The 11,004-nt window shown below is 28.6% G+C and overlaps 1 protein-coding gene across 1 annotated transcript; it reads right to left on the bottom strand.

Moving 5' to 3' along the window:
- Positions 1-9,623: 9,623 nt before the first annotated feature.
- LOC111027969 (kelch-like protein 2) lies at positions 9,624-10,108 on the bottom strand. Its single transcript, XM_022306488.1, has 2 exons — positions 9,876-10,108; positions 9,624-9,817 (listed from the first exon to the last, which is right to left on the bottom strand). Exons 1-2 carry the CDS (start codon positions 10,039-10,041, stop codon positions 9,624-9,626), a joined length of 360 nt encoding a protein of 119 aa, XP_022162180.1. The 5' UTR covers positions 10,042-10,108.
- Positions 10,109-11,004: the final 896 nt, after the last annotated feature.

The raw sequence follows: 11,004 nt of genomic DNA on the forward strand, positions 1-11,004 counted from the left end.
GTTTCAATTATTGACTGAGTCCTCTCACTCCTTGGATATTTGGGCGAAAAGGGCCACAATGGACCTTCTTTTAAAAAAGTATACGGTAATTGGACCATTAAAAATGTACTTTTATAACAGGGAGATCCCGTGATTGGGCCACTATTTTAAACGATTTTGATCAATACAAAATTAGAAGAGTAGATTTTGAGCGCAGATAGCGAACATTTAAAAAACAAAGAAACGAACTTTTGTATTCTAAAGAATTATATTCTTAATAAAATTAAAAATACGAAAAACGGAAAATACCATATTTGAATTGTGCAATCTGTAGGCATTGCATTATTAAAAAAAAAATTGTATAATGGAGGTTTTTTGACTAATTCTATGTACCTAGTTTTATATTTTATACTTATAAAAAAAAATTGTATAACTACTTACTGTAATTAATTAATATTATGTATTCTTATATTTGTTTGTTATACATTTGTAGCTCAATCTCCGGGTACTCTTTAAAAATACTAATTTAATCTGTGGCCCAATGGCTCGGTAACAAAATTTAAACAATGTTGTATACGAAGCAGGTACATAAAATATGGCCCCATTACCAACCTCCCTACGAGCAAGTCACGGCCAACCTATACATACGACGGTTACACCGACAGATTTGGCAGCAGGAGAAATGAAAATTCGCTTTAATTGTAATACATAATAGTTTTATATAATTTATATAATTTGTGCCAGCTATTGTTTTTTTTATACAATACATTTTATTTGTAAACAGAGATGATTGTTTTTTAAAGTGAAGTTCTTTCATCGATAAAGAAATAATACTAACATAGGCGTGCACATAGGGTGTACCCCGGGGTGCCTGGGCAAAATGGCTATTTTCATGGCCATTCTATAGTGTTTAAAACAGTTTAAAAAAAATTATTAAAATTTAGTGAAAATCTACCTAGTTAAAGCAAATCAAGTGGTAGACTTCGTAAGAATAATATTTTTATAAGCTTTGATGGTTCTCTGATGAAATCAGCCGTAAAAATAATTTAATAGTGATTTATATAGGTTGCGGGCTTGTGGACTTATATTAACAAATGTGTTTATGGTATACCTATATAAGGTATATATAATATAATATCAATATGTATAATTATATTGTTTGGGAGTATTTGTTTATTTTTTGGTTTGACTAAAATCTAGACTAGTGTTATGAAAACGTAATATAATGTGATGTTACTACGATTCAAAATGTGAAATATGATAGTTTTTATTTTTTTCTTATTTCGGTGGTTTTTTCGATGCTTTTACTAGTTATTTCTATTCAACAACAACTGGTTGTATATAACATACTGATTCCAAATACAACATTACAACATTTTGTCTACCTAACAATATCGAAACAATTGCAAATAAGAAACGCATATCGTAAAAAAACACATGTATTTAAATAATATTATGTACTTTGTTCATTTCTTGCGTAAACGACGACAATTTATTGAAGTACCTAATTCATTTTTTCATAAATTGTTATTCTGTATTAAGTTATTATTTTTATTTTAAAATTTAATATGGACATGGCAATTACAGCTAAGTTGTTCAAATTGTGAAATTGGTACTATTTCTTTTATTTATTTGTATTTCATTGGTATGTATATAGCTGTTGAATAATTAATGTTTTCTGATTTAAATAAGACGTTATGAATCAAAATTACCTATTTTCACCGTTTAATCATCTAATGTGGGTTACAGTAGAAGTTCTCAGCTTTATAATCATGTATAACTTATCTGGCTTTAGCAGCCTTTGAATTGGCAGAAGTTTTATTACTGCAGAAAACCTATTGCATTATATGAGAGAGTTACTATGAAAATTCCAATGTAAACCATTGTACACACAAATTGTATGTTCAGACAAGTGAATTAAAATATGTGTTTATAACTTGGATGGAGATGAAAAATTTAGTGAAACTGAGAGTGAACTTGAAAGTTTGTAAATAAAAATCTGTACACCAACATTAAAATAATTTTTTCCTTTATTTGAATAAAACAGTATTACTAATATGAATATTACCACTTCTGTTTTGTCGGAAGTACACATACACATTAACATACTGTTGTATATTAAACAGCCATACCTACAGAGTGTTTCGAAAGTCAGATATGTAGTGAGATATACACACATGTGCACAGAGCCGTCCCAAAGTTTTTCGGGGTCAGGGGCAAATTAATGTGGGGGCCCTTCGACCATCGAAAGGTATGATAAACAAAATACTCACTGATATAATTCTTGAAAATATATTTTTCCAAACCTTAACCAACCAAGCTCATTTAAATGCATGTACTGCATTACATTTTCTATAATTTCCTAGCAATGTATTACCAAGTATACTAAAAAATACAATTTATCCCAAGGTAATTTCAAATGTTCATGGTTTTAGTCTAAAAATATGGTCGCACAGTCGTCACCTACTGTAGCAAATCGAGCTCCAATATAATATAGATTATAGAAATATTACATAAAGGTATATTGCTGAAACAACGAAAATAATTTTCGTCATGTTTAGTAAGGTATTAATCGGAACATATTATTAGTCCTTTGTCGGGAAATAACTCAATAACGGTGAGAGTCCATTATTATTAATTATTATACATTTAGGCTTTAAGGGGGCCCCCTAAAATTATTCCAAGAATTAGGCCTGGGGAAAAATTGTCTCGTTGCCCCCCCCCCCCCCAGAATGGCATTGTATGTGTATTTTAGATTAACACATAGGTATATACTGTATAGTTATAAAATAAAAATACGGAAATGCGCCAAGTCCCACAATGCATACGAATATACAGTGGTATTGACTGTTATAGCTAATATCGCGTTGGTGGCGAGATGATCGTTTAGTCGGGGTTTAGAAGAACGATTTTTCATTCTGAGTATAAACGTGACACTCTATTGCTACCGATTGTTCGAGCTGAAGTTGAGTTATACGATTGTGAATAGTTTTGCGTGTGTTGGTGGGTGTGTGGGTGTGGGTGGATGTGGGCACTGTAGATATTGACGAATGGTTATAGCCTATAAATTATACAGCAGTTGCTTAAAGGACTACACGAATATATCCACCACCCAGTAAATCATCAACAGATCTTGCCGAATGAAGATTGACCCGGGTACAAAATCCAATATGATATAGGTACTCTCGACCTGTCGGAACAATACGGTTAATTACATAAACAGCCTGTGAAATCGGAACGAATTAAGTTTATGTCGATACAATAATATAGGTACCTAATGTTGGATACCTATTGAAAATTATTGAATAACAATTAAAACAAAATTTAACATTAATCCTATTAATCGCACCTCTAGAACAAGACTACAGGCCACAACTCAAAATATATAACATAGTTTTGAGAAAAAGCGATTTGAAGTTTGAGTCTTAGGTAGTTTAAACGGTTTAAAGAGTTCTTTACTTATGCGTTTGAAACTAAAAACTTAAATACTTGCAAACACTGCACTTTGCAATATAACTTTTGCAAATATTATGAAATTACTACCATAAACATGGGCGTTGGATTTTTCAAATTTCATGGTTTTCTTTAGCATTTAATAAATTAATATTACATTTATTATTTCATTAATTTCTATAACCCATGGAATGGGTCATGGGGTGCTTTTATAAGAAAATAAAATGCTATACTATATACTTGTAACGCAAGAGTCTATAAATGATACCAAAAAAAAAAAATTTTAAATATATTGATCAGAACAAAAAATATTTTATTTGGCGGGTTTTTCTGTTACACGTTTTACACGTTCAGATTAAATAAGTACATAATAATATAGAATGATTGTATTTTATAAATATTGATAAAATATGTATTAATAAATGTATGTACAAAAAATGATATTCGTTTTATTATGTAGCCCTCATATCGTACACATTTCTCATTTTTATTCCCCCAAATACCAAAATGATTGATCAATATATATATAGGTAGAATTATTTTATTGGTCCAATTCGTTTTACAAGGGTCCCAAAGTAATTTAAGCTTGTGTATTATTTTTCTTTATTGCGGTAAAAAACGTTTCTCAGACCTTGAAATTGCATTTTATAAGTTAGTTTATACAAAACGGATATTTTATTATTGTATAATTCTATGAAACCAAATTCTCCCGAGACCAAAGATAGGTACTGTTAAAAAAACACGTTCTTAAACATTTATACTGCAGCAGTGTGTTGAAAGTATCAAATTTACTTTTTGAATGGGTTCCTTTAATACTTTCTACACCGGGTGATCCATTTAACGGTGTAGACACTCATTATTTAAGAAAAAACAATTAACGTTTCGAAAATATTTTGTTACATGGTTTCAAGTCACTAAAAAATGTTCTTAGTTTTTTCTTTTATATTGACCACTATAATTCCTCTTTCCAATGATTAATATTTTTTTTGAGTACTTCGATATATAAAAATCGAATTTTGGACTAGTAGTTTGGTACCCCTAAAAATGTTGGTCCACTTCTATAAACTTGAACAAACTTAAAATCAATCCAAAGTATCTTTAATAACAAAGAAAATTGATTTCGATAGACCGAATAATATATTCTGCTTCTGAATATGAAATTAATAATGTATATGATCATTTGACAAGGTAGAAAAACATTTTAAAAAGTTAGAAAATAGTAAAATTATTATTTTTCTCAGACTCGGTGTTTTATAACGATTTAAAATCATGTAACAGAAGTATTTTCAAAAAAGTTAATACGTTTTCTGAAATAATGAGTATCTTAAGTTAAATGGATCACCCTGTATTTTACAAATTAATCTACTAAATCGTTCAAATATTTCTCTTACCATCGTTTATCTATATGTATGGCTAATGGCAGTGTATATATATATATACTTACCAGGGAAAAAAATCAATAAACCTAACGATATTACCGTTATAAGCGTACCTATATAAAACAAAGTAAATACATCATAAATAATTAGGTTTGTTTTCAAATGTATAACATATATAATGTGATGGTGCCTACCTATCTATATATACGAGTACTACATTTTTCATAAAGAAAATGTATAAATAATATATATTATTTGTGGTTATTTTTTGGCATTTATAAAGAATAGCTACATATTAGCGCCCTCCAGAATAATAAAATATAATACCTATATTATGAGTTATGACAATGGAAAAATTGTTTTCTCTCCAAGATATGATACATTAATGATTAAAATTATTACAATATGATTTTACGTAAGTATAATATTATTATCATGTTTACATGGCATTCCTGATTTTGTCATCAAAATATTTTAACATGGCTTTCTAATGAACGTTTAACAAATATATATGCACACACTACTTACATTTAATTTTAATTCATAATGTTNTTTGTGCGCTGGCACAAATAAAAAACTCAAACATCTTAATAGTAAATATAACTTTTATAAGTGACATTTAGAAATATTCAATATACTATACCTGAGTAAATTGAGCTCAACGAAGGGAAAATTGTAAATTTCGCTCGGTATTTTTCAGGTGCAAATTTCTGCTCAATAAACTCCGCTCAATAGAAATATTTTTTTAAAATACTGATTTAGCATTTTTAGCATTACCCAGAGGACGCCACGAGGAGGCGACTATCACTGTCCTCCAAAATTGATTTTTTGGTTTGCTTGAAATAAATAAATTAGTTAATAAAAATTGTTTATTATGGAATATGGAATCAATAGGTTATTTTAAATATTTTATAATATGATAATTAATGTAGTAAATAACAATAAAAAATCAGGTAAATTATATAATATTTAGTTAATAGTGATATAAGTTATATATCATCATAGTAATAAGATATCATCTACACAATATATTCAGCCCTCGTAATAGTGTTTTCATTATATTGTTGAATAGTTTTTTCCATTATTTTTTGATTTGGTGTTTTGAAATTTATCAGGATCATTTAAACTATTAATTTTCATGCACATTTTTAGATTGGAACTATAATATTTTATATATAAAATTAAGCGATTAAGCGAAATACGTTTGGCAAACATTTATCCATCAACAATTGAACAACAGTATTTTAAAATATATATAATACATATCAAGTATATAATTTACTATACCTATTTTAGAAACCAAATAATCCAGGGCTCAATATAGTATTTTTATTACCTGCTCTATGTGGGTGCAATTTATAAGCGCCCTGTAATATTGGCGTAAGATCGTTTATGTTTTTGTTTGGAGCTGGAGCGTCATTACGTGTAGCATTATTGACTATATTATATTTTAAAAAGTTGAGCCCAACCCCTCCCATTCAAAATTCCTGAGCACACCTATGATTTATGAATATAGGTAATATGTACAAAAAAAATACTTATGCCAGTTTGCATGAAAAATGTTCTAATATAATCGTTCAATAAAATTGAATGGACCATTCACTAAATACTAATGATTTAAATCATGTTAAAGTGACCTTTTAGCTCACTAAAAAATGTGCAATATCAATACGTTAAATGTTTAGAAATTGTTCATACAACCCAACATTAATGGAGTAGTACAGACGTCAGACAGTATCATTGACACTGTAGACATTGTATATTAATGTGAAAAGTTGTAAATAATAAAATAACAAAAGTATACTCAAAAGGCAAATTGTGTTATTATTATAGAACGGAAATTGTATAGACTGCGGAAGATTGTTTAATTATCCGTTGTCAATCGTGTTTTACCTTAAATAAGGGTAGGTAGCACTAGGCAAATAAAGATGGACTTGAGTTCTTCCAAGAATTTTGAAATTGTATTTTCTGGTTGAACTGACGCACCATAGTGATATGGAAAAACGTAAATTGAGCTCAGCGAAGGGAAAATTGTAAATTTCGCTCGGTATTTTTCAGGTGCAAATTTCTGCGCAATAAACTCCGCTCAATAGAAATATTTTTTTAAAATACTGATNTATGATCCCCTTAAGTCCGAAATATCCACAAATGCTTTGGCTTTATTGTAGTCAACTACAACTTTTGGCTTAACAATTTTTTTACCATATTTGTTAGTAGTTTCTATAACGTTATCGTTGTGTTTAGTTGATAACATTAATACATCTCTCTAGACAGTATGGGCTATAATAATATACTATAGGCATTGAGTACCATATCTGGTACTCGCACGGAATCGGTTTATTTTTCTTTAAATAAACATACAAGTATACCAATAAGCTTATAAGATAAAAAAATTATTATAAATATGAAAAAAAACCCAAGGCCTATGGTGTAAGCTGTCTAAAAATACAACGGCGTACGTGACGAAACCAGTGAGTACCAGTATTGGTACTCATGGCGTGTGAGGACAACCCTGTAAAAATACTCTGGCAGTCAACTTGTTAAATGAAAATAGTACCTATGATAATACATACAATAATAATATAGTATAGATAGGAGTACTATAGTCTATAGGTAATATAAATTATGTAATACTATTATAACTATAATAGTTTCTATTATGTATCTTCACTATATAATATAATACTTAGATAGGCATAAAATACTATTTATGTGAATATACCTATACCCCCCCCCCCCCTAGAACTGTGATCTGGATCCGTACATGGGCGCAACAAGGGAGGAGTGCGTGGGGGAGCTTTAGCATACCCAAGCTCTAATTCATCACCCCCCGGCTACTGTTATTCAGCAATACCACAAATAATGTGAAAACGAGAGATTTCATTTTATATGAGAATTTTTTTATCAGACATTTTCATTTAAAAAAAAAAAACGATCCAAAATAAGTCTTTCTTAACATAAACAAGTTATTTAAAATTACAATGACCAGTGACAATGATACTAAATACCAATAAGTAGTGACATACGTTTCAAGTATGCAACAAATTAAAAATTAATTGAGAACGCAAGTATGCTACAGCAAAGGTTTACTGACTTGTCCATTATAAATATGAAAATGGTTGTTGCAAGTAATATAAAAACAGAATCACAAAACAAGGAAAATAGGTTTAAAATAATATTCAATACATTATACTTCTAGCAACCAATATCAAACTTTGTAATTTCTATTTGTTATAACTTTTAAAATATTGTATTATAATACAACAACTAGTAAGACAATTATTTACTTTGTAAATATACAATATATTATACAATTAAATAGGTCATAATGATTAAGTTATAATAGAACTTTGTAACCTATTAATCATTTCGACATTTATGTTTTGTGTGTGGGCCGCGGGGAACAAACCCGTTAATGAAATAACTTAAATAAGTATACTAGTATACATAATGTTAGCACCCCTTAAAATTTAGCACTAGTTGCGCCTATGGATCCATGCTTGGTCGTATGGGCCATGGAGTGCTAAAGATTCAAGATGCATAGGATTCAACGGCTACGAACTATGGTGAATCTTTAAAAATTATAAACTGACTGCAGACTCTCTCATCGATAGTTCCAGATTTAAACCCTATTTAAATCATCAAAAAATGATCTAACAAAGAGCCCAAACGCGTATTACCAAAATAATATCATTAAAAATTGACATATAAAATTATTTTTTTCTGCAATTGTTTAAGTACCACCACGTAATATATAATGTACAACAAACTAAAAATAATAAACTAAATATTTAATTTAAAAAAATAAATTGAAACTTGAACAATTTTGTGAATTTTATCGATTGACGCGGTGGCGTATTACAGAACGATTGATAATTTAAATAGAAAAATACGAAAAACCTATTGAACTAAATTATTAAACATCAAGAAAAAGAATTTAATGAAATATTATCTTTAGATAATATTATAAATGAGTTAAATTTAACGAAGTAAGTCATATAATGAACAATTTTACACTAAAACTAACAAAATTACCGAGAAATACTAAAAAACGCAAAATAAAAGTTTCATTGTTGAAGTAGGTTATTCTGTTTCATGAAACAAATTATGTACTTGGAATACATTATCTAAGATCACACAGAAAAAGATGGACTTTGGCCTATGCGATGAAATCAAGGTTCTATACTTATAAAATATGGTATTCCCATTCAAATTATGTTGTTACTCTTAAATAATATACTATAGATGTAACATGTAGGTGTGTGTATAATTTATTCAACAGAACAAGATGGAATGGACTCGTTACTACTGGGATGGTTTTAAACCCCCAATTAAGATATAGGTGCCCAGTTAAGTAGGTTAATATATAGCACATAAAATTAATGTATATATGTATATTAGATAATTTGTGCTATAAATATAAAGAACGTTATTTATCAGAAAGAGACAAATTAATTCAAAGCGCACACATAAATAAGACTATTATAAGTTAAAAAAAGATCTAAAATATGATCATGGTAAATTCAAATAACATAAACAAATACAATCCTGTACAATATATTGGTAACAAAAGATAATAATATAAAAGAAATAATCTAGGGATAGTATAATCTAATTTGTTGTAGAAATTGTTTAATTGATTTAATTTAAAAATAAACAATTTTAATTAATGTATACAAATAAAAACCATTTAATTCAACATCCTTAGATTCTTAGATAGAAAAATAGTACCTAAAAATATAATTTATTATAAACTAAACATAAATAAGTTGATTTTAACTTCCATAATGCGACTGAGCATAAATATTTGTTCTAATTAGTCTTGAAATGTGATGGCCCATTAATAACCATACCAGCATAAATCTTATAACCTGGAAACACGTCAGATTCGTCAAATTCCATGACTTCCCATGTATCGATTTTAGGGTTGTAAATTTCTATGTTGGCAGAAGCAGCAGATTTGACTCCACTCTTCACATACATTAAACCATCTAATGCAATTACCACTACATAAAAAATATAAATTAAAATTCAATAAATTTATATGAAAAAATTATAAGTCACCAGGCCTATATCGGGAAAGATTCATATCATAAATAGAAGACCATTCTTCGTCACTTAGTCTATACATTTCAGCACTAATAAGTACCACTGATCCATTAGAATCACCAATTGCATACAGAACACCGTCTGAAACTCCTACGCCCGCACCATAGCGACGATAAAACATTTTAGCAATATTGACTACATAATCATGACTAGGATCATAACATTCAACACTATTAAAAATATTTGAACCTTCGAGGCCTCCTACCTAAATGATTGAATTACATCAATTAATGCTTAATTATTTAAAACAATGAAATCAAGTATTAATTTACAGCATATAAAAAATTGTTAAGTACTCCAACTTCAACCATTTTTCTTTAAGTAGTCATAGTGGATACCACTTTCCATTCATGAATACTTAAATCATCAACTTCTACTTTGTTATATGTTGATGTAAAATAAATAGACGTTCCGCCAACCTTGGATATGGATATATAAGATACTTATAGTATTCAATTAATAATTAGTGTTTAGGTATAGGTAACTTACTATGTATATACAATAATCAATTACATCAACTACAAAATGTTTTCGATACAATAACATAGGAATGTTTAGTATCCAAGTTGGTGATTGTATTGATAAATCAATAAAAAATTATCTTTTGTTATGATTATATCACTTTTGGGCTTTGGCATTTACACAACATGTATTCATTTTTGGTACTGAGTGCCATTTGATTGTTAATGAATAATGGGTCATACCAATTTAAATTGTAATCTACTTCATTAGCAACAAAAGAAAACGTTAAAATAACCTGTGAAAATTAATAAAATAAAATATTTGTTGAGATACATAATTTGTCACAATAACAGACTTTTTGTAATGCAGCAGGTTGACAGCGAAATGTTTGTGAAATATTACAAAGCGGTTCTGTCTTAAGTAAATGAAAATTTAATGCTTCAATCACATAATCTTTACCTAAAAAATTTAATAATGATAAAAGATTCATAACAAAGGCATAATTAAAGAAAACAACACACATTTATAACTTTTATTGAGAAGAGGTTCTATAAGTACTTTTTTTTGTAAGTAATTTTTTGATACTAATGGCAAACGTACTTGTTCCATTAATTTAGGCAAA

This window comes from Myzus persicae, unplaced genomic scaffold, assembly GCF_001856785.1.
Source record: "Myzus persicae strain clone G006 unplaced genomic scaffold, MPER_G0061.0, whole genome shotgun sequence".
In the NCBI taxonomy this organism is placed as follows: Eukaryota; Metazoa; Arthropoda; class Insecta; order Hemiptera; family Aphididae; genus Myzus; species Myzus persicae.

Bases quoted from the DNA above. Each gene is read 5' to 3' on its own strand.
- LOC111027969 (XM_022306488.1), bottom strand. From the start codon at position 10,041: ATGTTTTATCGTCGCTATGGTGCGGGCGTAGGAGTTTCAGACGGTGTT. The intron at 9,818-9,875 runs GTGACTTATAAT...TTTTTTATGTAG, and splicing joins TCTTTCCCGATATAGGCCTG to TGGTAATTGCATTAGATGGT.